The following is a 16,412-nucleotide window of genomic DNA, read 5'->3' as shown; positions in this document are numbered from 1 at the left end:
AGTTCTTTTTTTTTGTCAATAAGGAGGTGGACAGTAAATTAAATCTTTTATTATTATTATTGTGACCAGAGAGATCCACGCACACATATAGGCTAGGCCATCTAAATTGACTTTATTTGTATTTTTTGCGAGTGATCTGATGGTACAACATGGCTGATCGATCACTAATGTGACAGACGGAAATGTACCCACTATATTTAACATCAACACCGTTTAGAAACCTTTCCTGCGATTTCAAGACGAATTTAAATGATTTCAAAAGTGGCGATGTCTGTGTCAGGCTGATCCCAGGTCCTGTCTTCCACTATGGTCCGCTATGGTCCGCTATGGTCCGCTATGGTCCGCTATGGTCCACTATGGTCCACTATGGTCCGCTATGGTCCACTATGGTCCTCTGTGGTCTGCTGTGGTCCACTATGGTCCACTATGGTCCACTATGGTCCACTATGGTCCACTATGGTCCGCTCCTGCCTACTGAGCCGCCGTCCTGACTTTTCCATCGCTTTCAAGATATTGACAACATAAATATTTGCAAGAAATGTTAAGTTGAGACTTGCAGTCTTTAAACAAATGCCCGTCAGCCTTATGGGTCACGGTTATGGCTCAATATACTTCAGTGTTCAGGCTCCGCTGCCTGGACTCGCCCACACATTTCAATGGCTGAGTGGTTGGGCCGAAATTAGGAGCCTGATTGACCCACGCATACGCAGTCGAGATGGGTATTGGGCTAATTGTAGCCAATCAATTGTTTGGCTTTGAAGCCTGTGGTTGATGTAAGTCTCACTGCACTGATCGTGTGAGTGACGAGCACCTCCGGGGGAAACACCCTAAGCTTCGCCCTCTGTGCTCATCCAAAGGTAGACCTGCACTGGTTCGAGGAGCATCTGTCCGGTGTTGTGCACACACAGAGGGAATTTTTTAGAGAATCAGAATGTCAGCTGCATTTGATTATTGCTCCACTTTAGTGTATACTATCATCATCATCATCATCATCATCATCATGAGCAAACCTTTAGTAAAGGACCTTCTTGGTGTGGAAGTTTCTCGAGTCCAAGTGCGAACATCCCGCCCCCACATTCAAGCTGGGTCAGGCTGTACAGTCGTACTCTCTCTGTCATAGCCTTGACTGCAGTGCTCAGACTCTTGTGTATCAGTCTGACGCTCTGAGAGGCGATTTATCCCTCTTCTGTGCATAGACAGATGTGAATGGTAGGACTAGCGCAATGTCTCGAGTTCATGTCCCGGGTCCCGCACTGATGGTAAATAAACTTCTCCTGTAAAAGACATCCAGACTGCTGCCTGTTCATCCATCCTCTCCAACACCATTGTAAATTCTCTAACACCACCCATGGTCCATCCTCTCTGCTGCCCCTCCCTGGCCCCGCACTCACTCCCTTTTTGCCCCGGGCTGATCCCTGGACATTATGTCATCCCTGACTGGGGCATGCGGGGCTCCTCTAGTAGCACCTGGGCCAAGATAACACTATTTTCGGTTGGACACAGCAGCACACATGTCAGCTGCATAAGTTTAGCATGAGCCTGAACTATTTTGGACGACTCTCTTCAGACCGGACTCCTCAGAACACCTCGACACAGCCATTTAAACCATTTAAACCCACTGATAGCAGTGGGAGTAACTGTAGTTTGGGCAGAAATAGCAGAAGTCATTTGATCACATCTATTTTTGTGCATGCCCTTATAGTTTTATACATTACATGAAAACTGCTAGTTTGTGACGGACACTGACAATGGTAGTAAAACCTATTGTGATGCTGGTTCTGAGGTGGTCGAGGTGGTCGAGGTGGTCGAGTGGTCGAGGTGGTCGAGGTGGTTTGGCAGTGATGAGGACCTGTCTGTCATATTCACCCACATTTTGCACAAAAAACAAAATAAGAATACATTAATAAATGTAACAAATGTAGTAAGACAACACAAAGAAATACAATTCTTAAAACCAAACATCAAGCATGGGTTTAAATGATGATTTGAGGACATTCATCTTTTTTTTTTTGAGCACTTTTGCTCATTTCAACTTTTTTCCCGATTGGACCGAGATTACTTCAGACTGGTTCTGAAGTAATCTTGTTTGAAATGAGAAAGCAAAACTGCCCATGGGACGGTTTGGACCATTTGCAGTCTGTTAATGGACATACAAGTCCATAAACACAAATACAAGTACTACAATAATCCAAACGAGTGGTAATAAGCCCATGCAAGTTTTCAAGTTCATTTAATAGAATGTATGATTTAACATCTGGAAGAAGCTGATTTGGACTGAGCTGAGCTGCTTGTTTGAGTTAAAAGAACTGTCCAACTTGACACCAAGAATTGTTACAGATGGATGGACATAATAAGACCTCAGTATTCTTTTCATTTAGATTCAACAAATGTTGTTTCATCCATTTTTTTTACATCTTGCAGACAACTTGATAATATTTGAATTGAGCCAGGGGTAGATTTTAATGACAGATAGATCTGAATATCGTCTGCAAAACAATGAAAAGAAAGTTTGTGTTTTTCAAGGATCAAACCAAGTGGCAGCTTACAGTCAGGTCCATAAATACTGAGACGTCGAGTCAATTCTTATGTTTTTGTCTCTATAAACCACCACAAAGGATTTAGACAAAAACATGTAGTTAAACTGCAGACTTTCAGCTTTAGTTTGAGGCTATTTACATCCAAATCGGCGACAAGCATTTTTATGTGAGCCTCCAACGTTTCAAGGGACCAAAAGTAACAATAATGAATCAAACTTTTTTTACATTTTTAATATTTGGTTGCAAATCCTTTGCAGTCACGAGGTGTGTTCGAGATGCGGTTGTGGCTCGCCTGGATGATCGGCGAGAGTAGCCGGCGCAACGGGGGCGGAGAAAAAAGTCTGAAGTCCATCCGACCGCTCCACATGCAGAGAACGATCTTTCCGTGCCCCACGTGCCCGTGACATCAGAGCCCGTCTGGAGCAAGTCGGACAGAAATCTAACCGGCATGCACCGTGCGTCTGCAGTCGGCTGTCAAAACTGCGTCCGTCTGGCTCATCTCGAACACACCTAATGACAGCCTGAAGTCTAGACGGCACAGACGTCACCAGATGCTGGGTTTCATCCCTGGTGATGTTCTGTCAGGCCTCTACTGTAAATGTCTTCAGTTCCTGCTTGTTCTTGGGACATTTTCCGCAAGTGAAATGCAGCTCAGTTGGATTCATGTCAGGTGATTGACTTGGCCACTGAATAACATTCCACTTCTTTGCCTTAAAAAGCTCTTTGGTGGCTTTGGCAGTAGCTTCGGGTCATTGTCCATCTGCACTGTGAAGCGGCGTCCAAGCATTTGGCTGAATATGAGCACATAATATTTCTTCAAACACTTCAGATTTCATCCTGCTGCTTTGGTCAACAGGCACATCATCAATAAATACAAGGGAATCAGTTCCATTGGCCCAAACAAGTCCATGCCATGATGCTGCACCACCATGTATCACTGATGAGGCGGATGTTTCCTTTCTTTCTCCAGACTTTTCTCTTCAAATCACTCTGGCACAAGTTGATCTTTGTCTCATCTGTCCTTGGATGTTGTTTCAGAATTGTAGGCTTTTTTTTTTTTAGATGTTTTTTGGCAAATCAGCCTCCTGTTTTTGAGGCTCACCAGTGGTTTACACCTTGTGGTTAAGTCTTCTCTTTCTTGTTGACTTTGACACATACACCACCTCCTGGACAGTGTTTTTGATCTGACCTATTGTTGTGAAGGGGTTTCCTCAGTCATCCACCACATTTGTCTTCTGTGTTCTCTGGGTCTTCCGGTGTTGTTTGAGATCATCAGTGTGTTCTTACTCTTCTCTCTGCTCCACTCTTCTCCTCTCTTCTCTCTGCTCCATTCTTCTCCTCTCTTCTCTCTGCTCCACTCTTCTCCTCTCTTCTCTCTGCTCCATTCTTCTCCTCTCTTCTCTCTGCTCCACTCTTCTCCTCTCTTCTCTCTGCTCCACTCTTCTCCTCTCTTCTCTCTGCTCCACTCTTCTCCTCTCTTCTCTCTGCTCCACTCTTCTCCTCTCTTCTCTCTGCTCCACTCTTCTCATCTCCTCTCTTCTCTCTGCTCCACTCTTCTCATCTCCTCTCGTCTCTCTTCTCCTCTCTTCTCTCTGCTCCACTCTTCTCCTCTTCTCTTCTCCACTCTTCTCTCTGCTCTTCTCCTCTCTTCTCTCTGCTCCACTCTTCTCTCTTCTCTCTGCTCCACTCTTCTCATCTCTTCTCTCTTCTCTTCTCTCTGCTCTTCTCTTCTCCTCTCTTCTCTCTGCTCCATTCTTCTCCTCTCTTCTCTCTGCTCCTCTCTTCTCTCTGCTCTTCTCTTCTCCTCTCTTCTCTCTGCTCCACTCTTCTCATCTCTTCTCTCTTCTCTTCTCTCTGCTCCAATCTTCTCCTCTCTTCTCTCTATGTGAAAGACACACCCTAAGTGACACACAATTGTGAAGTGAAATGTATGCATGATTTTTAACTCTTTTTTATTATAAATAAAACAAACTGAAAAGTGGGGTGTGCAAAAGTATCTGTACCTGCTGAGTTAATACTTTGTGGAACCGTCTTTTACTGCATTGGGGTCTGTCCGGGTATGTCTCTACCAGTCCTGCACATCTTGAGACTTTTTTTTACTCATTCTTCCTTTCAAAACAGCTGGAGCTCAGTTATTAGATTTCACTTCACGATCATGTCGCCCACTGAGCAGGAAGGGCCTGGTCGTACTTGGATGGGAGACCGTTTGGGATCACCAGGAAGCCTGCTGAATGTAGTGAGTGGTGGTGGTCGGAGGGGCCAGTGGCGCAGAGTGGTTGCCTTGCTTCCGTCAGTCTAGCCCAGGGCAGCTATGGCTACAATTGTAGCTTACCACCACCAAGTATGGAGTGAATGAATAATGAAGTGAAGTATCGTTGAGTGTCCAGAAAAGCACGATATAAAACGGCTTCATTATTATTATTGTTATTATCAATAATAAATATATTTATGTTTGCGGAGCATAGTGCGGAAAAATGATGAAAAGTTAAAGTGGTTCAGATCATTGTATTTTTCTTACATTCACCACAACCTCCACCACCTCCATCAGGCACATTCTCTGTTCATTCTTCTTCTTTTTGGGGATCCTGAAGAGCGGAGTACACGCCTGAGACAGAGCTTCCACTTCCGATCATCCTCATCATCCTCATCATCCTCATCATCCTCATCATCATCATCTCACCTTTAATAAAGTCTTAGTATCTCCTTCTCTCATGGCGTGGTCCTTGCGAGTGAAACATCACAAAGTAAGACTTTGGTCTTTTTTTGTTGTTTTTTTTACTTTGACATATAAACTAAAATTGCTCAAAATATTTGTGCATATTCATTCACTTTTATTGATAACGGCTTTTTGCTTCTTCCTTAATTGAGACAAATCAGTTTGACCAACCACTGCCAAAAACCCAGTCACACTGGAAAAAGTGTCTTGCCCAAGGACATAACTGTAGTGTGTGATTTTGTGGTGTTCCACACTTCACTGTGCAGATTTTGTCATAAAAAGAAAAGTTTCATATTCTCTTAGTTTTGTGGACAGGTAATGAGGCCAGGGACAGAGTCTTCATAATTCCACCACTAGAAATACTCTGACGTCCTCATATTCCACAGCAGCCCTACCACTGTATAGTTTCTGTAACCGTGTGTGGAAATGAACGTTTGTTTATTTCACTTCCTTTTGTGACTGGAGCTTCTGATCATGGAGTCCTTCTGTGTCTCGTCTTGAAGGCAGCGTGTCTGAAGCATCCTGTCATCCTGCTAATAAGTAAAACGAAAGGGCTGTGACCGAGTGCTTCCGTCTGTTATGGAGCAGGCGCCCGCACATTAACCCCGACACCCACGCCTCCAAAGCAGAGTGACTCACGCTGAAAGCATGTTGTTGACAGTGCACGTCCGCGCGCACAGCCTTGTGACAGCTTTATTATCCGCCTGGAATATGACAGCCTTTCCCTAATGACCTCACCTCCACACCTCTGACAAGTGAGTGACGCTGATGGGCCGCGAGCATGTGTGTGGGCCACAATCCATCAATCACTATATATATATATATATATATATATATATATATATATATATATATATATATATATATATATATATATATATGTTATATATATATATATATATATATATATATATATATATATATATGTATATATGTATATGTATGTATATATTAGCAGCCTTAGTCAAGTTCAACTAAATAAGCGATGATCTGCAGCCCACATAGGCTTATATGTTTATCATTCATTCATTAAACTCCAAAGCACAGTCGATGCAAATACACGTCCATAGGCAGTGCATGAATTTAAATAAAATGCGTCGGGTGAGGCGGCTAAAGCTAGCTTAATGATAGCTACAGCTCCACTAGCGTTAGCATTCAATAAATACGTGACTTTTACTCCTGGAATCTCTTGTTTGAGCAGCAAAGAATTTGTAGCTGAAGCTATTTTGACCCGTTTTACAATGTATAAAACATATGACAGTGTTTTTACCTGCTAAAAAGTTCTTGGTCCTATTAACACGGTGACCGGAAGTGATTTACTCACTTAGCAGAATGTGGAAGTCGTTTGTGCCGGAGCTTCAAATCACTGTTCGAAACAGAGTGACATCTTGCAGCAGAGTGTTTTTACAACAGCATTTACACTATTTCAGGATTCAACCATGTCTTTGATACGTTTGTGGTTTAAATAAAACCACATTCTGCAAGAGGCTTGTAACATGGTAGAACTGGGTCCATGCACTGCCTCTTTCTTGTGTTTTTCTCCTTGTTTGCTTTGGGCCATAGCCAACAATGAAACTTTTCCTCTCCCTCATTCACTCCTATTGTCCTCTGTCCAGCCGGGGTCCAGAGCAGTCTGACGACCAGTTGGCCGCTCTGCTGAGTGGGTGTGGGGAACGCTGGCCATTCATAAGATATATAAAGTAAGCATTTACCTTCAGCGCAAAACTCTTATGCAGTTTTGAATGTTTGAAGGAGTAGTAACTGTGGTGGACTTAAACACAGATGCAGCTCAGTGGCAGCAGTCAGTGTGGCCACCTTCACATCTCTGTTTTTTGACCTGTTTTAAACCAGGAAAGTCCTACTGAGAATAGGATTTCCAGGGGAGTCCTGTCCCCAGAGAGTCCCCAGTGAAACAGAGATAACATAAACACATATACAGGACGTGTGTCCCAGAGGTCAGGGCTTACTAACCCTTACCCTACCTGGGCCACTCAGTATATTACTGTAAGTTAAACTCACACAATTCATAATACTTACTTTACTTACTCTCACTTCCTCAGCCTACCTTAACTATGATTACATGATACTAATAGAGTCTTTTTCTTTTTTGCCAATTTACAAATAACTGGCTATGTCCTGAGGAAATAAGGAGGCTTGTCACAAAAACAACATCTGTGTGAGTCATTTAAATGGGGATTCCACAGTATTTTTTCTAAAGTTTGACGAAGGCAATGATGTACGAGGGCTGACACACTGGACACAGTTCCCGACACACAGCATGCATTTTCCTCGACACTGCACTCTATTTCAGATATTTGAACCCAACCCTCAAGTACTGCTCTCTTGGCCCAAAGTGACACTTTCTTGAAAATATGAGACATTACACAGAAACACACTAAACACTCATCAGTGTGTTTTTATATGAAACTGCAATGGCAAATAAAGGTGGCTGACTAATGTGTTCAAAGAGAAACTGTGTCCACTGTTCATTGTCTGACTAAGAGAGACTAAGGTTCAGAGTGCAAACCATTATTTGGTTCTGGGTCCAGGCATTTAGGGCCTGCTTAATCATTTCAAATTTGGGACACAAATTATAGAAACAAATGATAAATGAGGTTCAAAACGCTATAAAATGGAATGTGCTCATTTTAAGTATAGGCTTCACTTCACTTCACTTTATTTCATGTCCCCGATAGGGCAATTAGTTTTGCAGCACAAAATACATAAAAATAGATACATAAAAACAGACAAGAACAATAAAAATGCATTCATTCACCAGTTCAAACAAGATGCCGAAGTGCAAAACCTTACAACAGAACAAGAGAATACAACAACTTTTTTTCCCCTCACACTGAATTTGGTGCCTGTAAACTCCTTTTATACTCAGCGTTTAGAGTGGAGATGGCTACAGGTATGAAGGAATATTTGTATCTGTTTTGGCTACCTGCAATTTAGTACTTGGCTTCGTAAATCAGTGTTTATCATTGGAGAAAAACTTTCAGTACTTTTTGAAGTGCTTGTAGTTTAGAGTAGTTTATATTTGAGGAACATAATATCAATGCTTTTGCAGGAAGGAATAAAGTCAAATGATTGGGTGAATGGTCCTTATTTTTATTATTTCTCCAGTAAATATGATATATTCCTTGGATGTAACATATTTGAAATTACTCTCTGTGTTTTGTTCCATGTATTACATCAACAGAAAAACATAAATCCACTTTTGCACACAAACACTTACACAGCACCCAAGCAGAGTTTTTACAAAATACCTTTTCTACTTCTACTTGAGTAATATAATAAAGCCATGTAACTCTTACTTGAGTGGACATTTTGGCTCCTCTATCCAGCTGGGTACATTACACATGCAATTACTACATTATTCAAAAAAAAGAGTCATTTCAGTTTAGTCCATAGGTCAGTGAGTGGTCAGGACTGCTGCACCTCACTGTGGTCTTGTCTTCTGGTCAGAGGACTGGCTTCTCCTCCCTGCAGCCCGCTCACCATAGAGCCCAGTGTGCCATGACTCCCACTCCCCTCTGTTTGTTTGGCTGGGAGCGGGGGCGTCTGGGTCGCTGGAGAAAGTTGGGACACAGGGGTGGGCATGTTGTCCGTCAGGCTCTGCATGGTCACCGAGGACTGGACAGATGACCGAATAAAATAAGCTTTATAACTGTTAACTGTTCATGACTGTTCCTAACTCATCGTGGAAGTTCATGTCTGTTCCTGACTCTTCATTACAGTTCATGTCTGTTCCTGACTCTTCATTACAGTTCATGTCTGTTCCTGACTCTTTGTGAAAGTTCATGTCTGTTCCTGACTCTTTGTGAAAGTTCATGTCTGTTCCTGACTCTTCATGAAAGTTCATGTCTGTTCCTGACTCTTTGTGAAAGTTCATGTCTGTTCCTGACTCTTCGTGAAAGTTCATGTCTGTTCCTGACTCTTCATGAAAGTTCATGTCTGTTCCTGACTATTCATGAAAGTTCATGTCTGTTCCTGACTCTTTGTGAAAGTTCATGTCTGTTCCTGACTCTTCATGAAAGTTCATGTCTGTTCCTGACTCTTCATGAAAGTTCATGTCTGTTCCTGACTCTTCGTGAAAGTTCATGTCTGTTCCTGACTCTTCATGAAAGTTCATGTCTGTTCCTGACTCTTTGTGAAAGTTCATGTCTGTTCCTAACTCTTCATGAAAGTTCATGTCTGTTCCTGACTCTTCATTAAAGTTCATGTCTGTTCCTGACTCTTCATGAAAGTTCATGTCTGTTCCTGACTCTTCATGAAAGTTCATGTCTGTTCCTGACTCTTCATTACAGTTCATGTCTGTTCCTGACTCATCGTGAAAGTTCCTGTCTGTTCCTGACTCTTCATGAAAGTTCATGTCTGTTCCTGACTCTTCACGAAAGTTCATGTCTGTTCCTGACTCTTCATTACAGTTCATGTCTGTTCCTGACTCATCATGAAAGTTCCTGTCTGTTCCTGACTCTTCATGAAAGTTCCTGTCTGTTCCTGACTCTTCATGAAAGTTCATGTCTGTTCCTGACTCATCATGAAAGTTCCTGTCTGTTCCTGACTCATCGTGAAAGTTCCTGTCTGTTCTTGACTCTTCATTACAGTTCATGTCTGTTCCTGACTATTCATGAAAGTTCATGTCTGTTCCTGACTCTTCATTACAGTTCATGTCTGTTCCTGACTCTTTGTGAAAGTTCATGTCTGTTCCTGACTCTTCATGAAAGTTCATGTCTGTTCCTGACTCTTCATGAAAGTTCATGTCTGTTCCTGACTCTTCATGAAAGTTCATGTCTGTTCCTGACCCTTTGTGAAAGTTCATGTCTGTTCCTGACTCTTCATGAAAGTTCATGTCTGTTCTTGACTCTTCGTGAAAGTTCATGTCTGTTCCTGACTCTTCATGAAAGTTCATGTCTGTTCCTGACTCTTTGTAAAAGTTCATGTCTGTTCCTGACTCTTCATGAAAGTTCATGTCTGTTCCTGACTATTCATGAAAGTTCATGTCTGTTCCTGACTCTTCATGAAAGTTCATGTCTGTTCCTGACTCATCGTGAAAGTTCCTGTCTGTTCCTGACTCTTCATGAAAGTTCATGTCTGTTCCTGACTCTTCACGAAAGTTCATGTCTGTTCCTGACTCTTCATTACAGTTCATGTCTGTTCCTGACTCTTCATTACAGTTCATGTCTGTTCCTGACTCATCATGAAAGTTCCTGTCTGTTCCTGACTCTTCATGAAAGTTCATGTCTGTTCCTGACTCTTCATGAAAGTTCATGTCTGTTCCTGACTCTTCGTGAAAGTTCATGTCTGTTCTTGACTCTTCATGAAAGTTCATGTCTGTTCCTGACTCTTCATGAAAGTTCATATCTGTTCCTGACTCTTTGTGAAAGTTCATGTCTGTTCCTGACTCTTCGTGAAAGTTCATGTCTGTTCCTGACTCTTTGTGAAAGTTCATGTCTGTTCCTGACTCTTCGTGAAAGTTCATGTCTGTTCCTGACTCTTCATGAAAGTTCATGTCTGTTCCTGACTATTCATGAAAGTTCATGTCTGTTCCTGACTCTTTGTGAAAGTTCATGTCTGTTCCTGACTCTTCATGAAAGTTCATGTCTGTTCCTGACTCTTCATGAAAGTTCATGTCTGTTCCTGACTCTTCGTGAAAGTTCATGTCTGTTCCTGACTCTTCATGAAAGTTCATGTCTGTTCCTGACTCTTTGTGAAAGTTCATGTCTGTTCCTAACTCTTCATGAAAGTTCATGTCTGTTCCTGACTCTTCATTAAAGTTCATGTCTGTTCCTGACTCTTCATGAAAGTTCATGTCTGTTCCTGACTCTTCATGAAAGTTCATGTCTGTTCCTGACTCTTCATTACAGTTCATGTCTGTTCCTGACTCATCGTGAAAGTTCCTGTCTGTTCCTGACTCTTCATGAAAGTTCATGTCTGTTCCTGACTCTTCATTACAGTTCATGTCTGTTCCTGACTCATCATGAAAGTTCCTGTCTGTTCCTGACTCTTCATGAAAGTTCCTGTCTGTTCCTGACTCTTCATGAAAGTTCCTGTCTGTTCCTGACTCTTCATGAAAGTTCATGTCTGTTCCTGACTCATCATGAAAGTTCCTGTCTGTTCCTGACTCATCGTGAAAGTTCCTGTCTGTTCTTGACTCTTCATTACAGTTCATGTCTGTTCCTGACTATTCATGAAAGTTCATGTCTGTTCCTGACTCTTCATTACAGTTCATGTCTGTTCCTGACTCTTCATGAAAGTTCATGTCTGTTCCTGACTCTTCATGAAAGTTCATGTCTGTTCCTGACTCTTCATGAAAGTTCATGTCTGTTCCTGACTCTTTGTGAAAGTTCATGTCTGTTCCTGACTCTTCATGAAAGTTCATGTCTGTTCCTGACTCTTCATGAAAGTTCATGTCTGTTCTTGACTCTTCGTGAAAGTTCATGTCTGTTCCTGACTCTTCATGAAAGTTCATGTCTGTTCCTGACTCTTTGTAAAAGTTCATGTCTGTTCCTGACTCTTCATGAAAGTTCATGTCTGTTCCTGACTATTCATGAAAGTTCATGTCTGTTCCTGACTCTTCATGAAAGTTCATGTCTGTTCCTGACTCATCGTGAAAGTTCCTGTCTGTTCCTGACTCTTCATGAAAGTTCATGTCTGTTCCTGACTCTTCACGAAAGTTCATGTCTGTTCCTGACTCTTCATTACAGTTCATGTCTGTTCCTGACTCTTCATTATAGTTCATGTCTGTTCCTGACTCATCATGAAAGTTCCTGTCTGTTCCTGACTCTTCATGAAAGTTCATGTCTGTTCCTGACTCTTCATGAAAGTTCATGTCTGTTCCTGACTCTTCGTGAAAGTTCATGTCTGTTCTTGACTCTTCATGAAAGTTCATGTCTGTTCCTGACTCTTCATGAAAGTTCATATCTGTTCCTGACTCTTCGTGAAAGTTCATGTCTGTTCCTGACTCTTCATGAAAGTTCATGTCTGTTCCTGACTCTTCGTGAAAGTTCATGTCTGTTCCTGACTCTTCATGAAAGTTCATGTCTGTTCCTGACTCTTCATTACAGTTCATGTCTGTTCCTGACTCATCATGAAAGTTCCTGTCTGTTCCTGACTCTTCATGAAAGTTCCTGTCTGTTCCTGACTCTTCATGAAAGTTCATGTCTGTTCCTGACTCATCATGAAAGTTCCTGTCTGTTCCTGACTCATCGTGAAAGTTCCTGTCTGTTCTTGACTCTTCATTACAGTTCATGTCTGTTCCTGACTATTCATGAAAGTTCATGTCTGTTCCTGACTCTTCATTACAGTTCATGTCTGTTCCTGACTCTTTGTGAAAGTTCATGTCTGTTCCTGACTCTTCATGAAAGTTCATGTCTGTTCCTGACTCCTCATGAAAGTTCATGTCTGTTCCTGACTCTTCATGAAAGTTCATGTCTGTTCCTGACTCTTTGTGAAAGTTCATGTCTGTTCCTGACTCTTCATGAAAGTTCATGTCTGTTCTTGACTCTTCGTGAAAGTTCATGTCTGTTCCTGACTCTTCATGAAAGTTCATGTCTGTTCCTGACTCTTTGTAAAAGTTCATGTCTGTTCCTGACTCTTCATGAAAGTTCATGTCTGTTCCTGACTATTCATGAAAGTTCATGTCTGTTCCTGACTCTTCATGAAAGTTCATGTCTGTTCCTGACTCATCGTGAAAGTTCCTGTCTGTTCCTGACTCTTCATGAAAGTTCATGTCTGTTCCTGACTCTTCACGAAAGTTCATGTCTGTTCCTGACTCTTCATTACAGTTCATGTCTGTTCCTGACTCTTCATTACAGTTCATGTCTGTTCCTGACTCATCATGAAAGTTCCTGTCTGTTCCTGACTCTTCATGAAAGTTCATGTCTGTTCCTGACTCTTCATGAAAGTTCATGTCTGTTCCTGACTCTTCGTGAAAGTTCATGTCTGTTCTTGACTCTTCATGAAAGTTCATGTCTGTTCCTGACTCTTCATGAAAGTTCATATCTGTTCCTGACTCTTCGTGAAAGTTCATGTCTGTTCCTGACTCTTCATGAAAGTTCATGTCTGTTCCTGACTCTTCGTGAAAGTTCATGTCTGTTCCTGACTCTTCATGAAAGTTCATGTCTGTTCCTGCCTCTTCATGAAAGTTCATGTCTGTTCCTGACTCTTCGTGAAAGTTCATGTCTGTTCCTGACTCTTCATGAAAGTTCATGTCTGTTCCTGACTCTTTGTGAAAGTTCATGTCTGTTCCTGACTCTTCATAAAAGTTCATGTCTGTTCCTGACTCTTTGTGAAAGTTCATGTCTGTTCCTGACTCTTCATGAAAGTTCATGTCTGTTCCCGACTCTTCATGAAAGTTCATGTCTGTTCCTGACTCTTCATTACAGTTCATGTCTGTTCCTGACTCTTCATGAAAGTTCATGTCTGTTCCTGACTCTTCGTGAAAGTTCATGTCTGTTCCTGACTCTTCGTGAAAGTTCATGTCTGTTCCTGACTGTTCATGTCTGTTCCTGACTGTTCATGACAGTTCCTGGCTGTTTCTGACTGTTCCTGAATGTTCATGACTGTTTTGGACTGTTTCTGACAGTTCCTGACTGTTCATTACAGTTCCTGACAGTTTGTGACAGTTAATGACCGTACAGGCCTGTTAATCACTGCTGATACTGTTCCTATTTGTTCATACAAGTGTTCATTATCTTGTAGAACTGCTTCATGACCTTTCGTGGGCAGCATCACTGCACAGGTGACTCACCGTGGCCACTGAGGCCTGGCTGCCCGCCGCTGCCCTCTTCTTGCGGGCCATGCTGGGGTTCCAGTGACACACCAGACTGTCGTTCTGCACACTGTAGTTCTTATGGCCCACCAGCCAGTATGTGTTCATTTTACCTTTCCCCTGAAACGACAGGAAGAGGACACTTTCACAGAAGGGAAACAGGGGAGGCATAGAAATATATAGCTCTGATTCAGGCTCTTATGAACAGGGCCGGGGTGGGAACAGGGCTGGTCTTTTAATAGACCAGAACTCGTCAAAGTTTTTACATGCATCTCAGTGCATGTTTTCATACAAATCATACACTGTTTCTCCCTGCCCAGCCCTGTGCAGTGCGCAGGCAGCTTCCATGCCATGCTCCCTCCATGGCCTGAGCAGCTGCAAATACACAGCCCCTGCACAAAGCCTCCTGCACCTTACTGCCTTGGTTAACAGTCCAGCGATCATTTCATGATAAAATCTTGTTAAAACATTGCAATCCAGTGCTTTCTTTATTGCGTCCGTCGTTTAATTTCTCTGATTAACTGCAGGCTGTGCTGTTCATTTATTTATTTGTTTATTTGACAGGGACAGTACTAGAAAACATTGTCAACTCAGTGGCTGCAGCTACATAAATGATTGTGTCATCTGCATACAATTGGCTGCTGGTGTTTTTGCAGATTTCCGGTAAATCATTTACGTATAGACAAAACAGCAAGGGGCCCAATATCGAGCCTTGTAGAACACCATTTATTTTTACACACTGTTGTCTTGATTTAACCCAATTTAAATGAGAATCAGAATAGTTTTTATTGCCATTATTTGAGAACAGGTTCACAAACTAGTGTTTTTCTCGGTGCAGACATTTAACACATAACATATAACACAGAATTAAGATAAAAATAAGCTATACAACTTTAAACTATAAGGCTATGAGGCATAAAGAATATTAAAATAAATAAGAAAAAAAATATAAAGTAAAATATGGTAAGACAACAGCAATTGACATAGAACAGCAGCGGGATTATATTTACAGATTTATAGATCTTGATAGACCGTCCTCCTGCCTGAGGGGAGAGGGGTGAATAGTCCGTGTCCAGGGTGAGCAGGGTCAGCTGTGATCCGACCCATGAAATCTGCGTAGTTTGTGCAGTTGGTGAATGCACACTGACTAGTGTACATCAAGCACCCTGCTGTTTACTGTGCCCCGTGAACGCCAGCCAGACCAATGATTGGTGCATATTTACCAAGTGGACCAACAAATGTTGTCATGGCCTATGTCAAACCCTGATAGACAATCTGGCAGTAATAATCCCCCCTGGTCAGACTGATCACAGCTGTACCTTGACCTCCACCTCTCCGCGCAGCTGCATCTCATATGCGTTGTCTTTGACCAGAGCCAAGTATGTCTCTGAGCTGACATGGATCTTCTGAGCTGCAGAGAGAGAGAGAGAGAGAGAGAGAGAGAGAGAGAGAGAGAGAGAGAGAGAGAGAGAGAGAGAGAGAGAGAGAGAGAGAGAGACAGAGAGAGACAGAGAGAGAGAGAGAGAATCATCCTTGAGGTCAGAAGTTCTGTGCTGGAGGGCTGGATTTGGCCCCGGGCCTGACATTGCCTAACCCTGTTCTAGAATAAAAACTGAAATGAATGTAAATAAGTTAGATTACTTACGCAGGCTGGTGGACTCCATCCTGGAGGCTGTGTTGACTGTGTCTCCAAACAGACAGTATCTGGGCATTTTATAGCCCACTATTCCAGCAACACATGGGCCTGCAATAGATGCATGACATAAACCACCATATTCAAATTTAACTTTTTACTTTCTTTACAAAAAATCACTCAGAAACATTTCAACATTATATTACAATAATATAAATTACACTTGGGATCAGTAAAAAATTGATTTGAACGTTATATCTGGGGACACAGATCATGTAGGATATGAAATATTAAAAAAGAAATTTAACATCCTACGCTTAAATCTAGACTTTCTGAGCTACTTTTGGAACATTTTGCCTCATATTTTGTACTTTAACTTGAAACAATGTATGTAGTAAATACTCCCAGAACTCAACATTCAAGTGCCCCTCCTTTGCCAAATGTAACACCACTGTGGTCTATCGCCGGATTGTGTCTGAGGCTGTTTTTACATGGAACCAAGCGCAGATTAAAGACAAAATCTTCACAGCACAAAAATGCGATCCGAACTGAAAACATGGATCACCCCACAGCCAAACACTTCAAAACCATGTCTGATACTAACATCACGTACACTGGGAAGAAAAAGTATGTGACCGCTTTGGAATTCCTCACATTTCTGCCTAAATTGGTCATAAATTGTGGTCTGATCTTCATCAAAATCATAAGAATGATTAAATTCTGCTTTAACTAATACCACCCAAACATTTA

The 16,412-nt window shown here is 41.9% G+C and overlaps 1 protein-coding gene across 1 annotated transcript in view; it reads right to left on the bottom strand.

Moving 5' to 3' along the window:
• The window catches only part of LOC306964326 (uncharacterized protein), a gene marked incomplete at both ends in the record, with an annotated part of 51,095 nt that overhangs the window by 2,202 nt on the left and 32,481 nt on the right, over positions 1 to 16,412 (bottom strand). Inside the window, 4 exons of the mRNA XM_079558317.1 lie at positions 8,755 to 8,889; positions 14,009 to 14,149; positions 15,349 to 15,440; positions 15,675 to 15,773. Of these exons, the coding sequence (XP_079414443.1) occupies positions 8,755 to 8,889; positions 14,009 to 14,149; positions 15,349 to 15,440; positions 15,675 to 15,773 (467 nt within the window). The remainder of the gene's footprint in view (positions 1 to 8,754; positions 8,890 to 14,008; positions 14,150 to 15,348; positions 15,441 to 15,674; positions 15,774 to 16,412) is intronic.

This window comes from Gobius niger (genome assembly GCF_951799975.1).
Source record: "Gobius niger genome assembly, chromosome: 6".
In the NCBI taxonomy this organism is placed as follows: Eukaryota; Metazoa; Chordata; class Actinopteri; order Gobiiformes; family Gobiidae; genus Gobius; species Gobius niger.
Note: the sequence above shows the minus strand (reverse complement) of the source record. Positions and strands in the feature narration are given on the sequence as shown.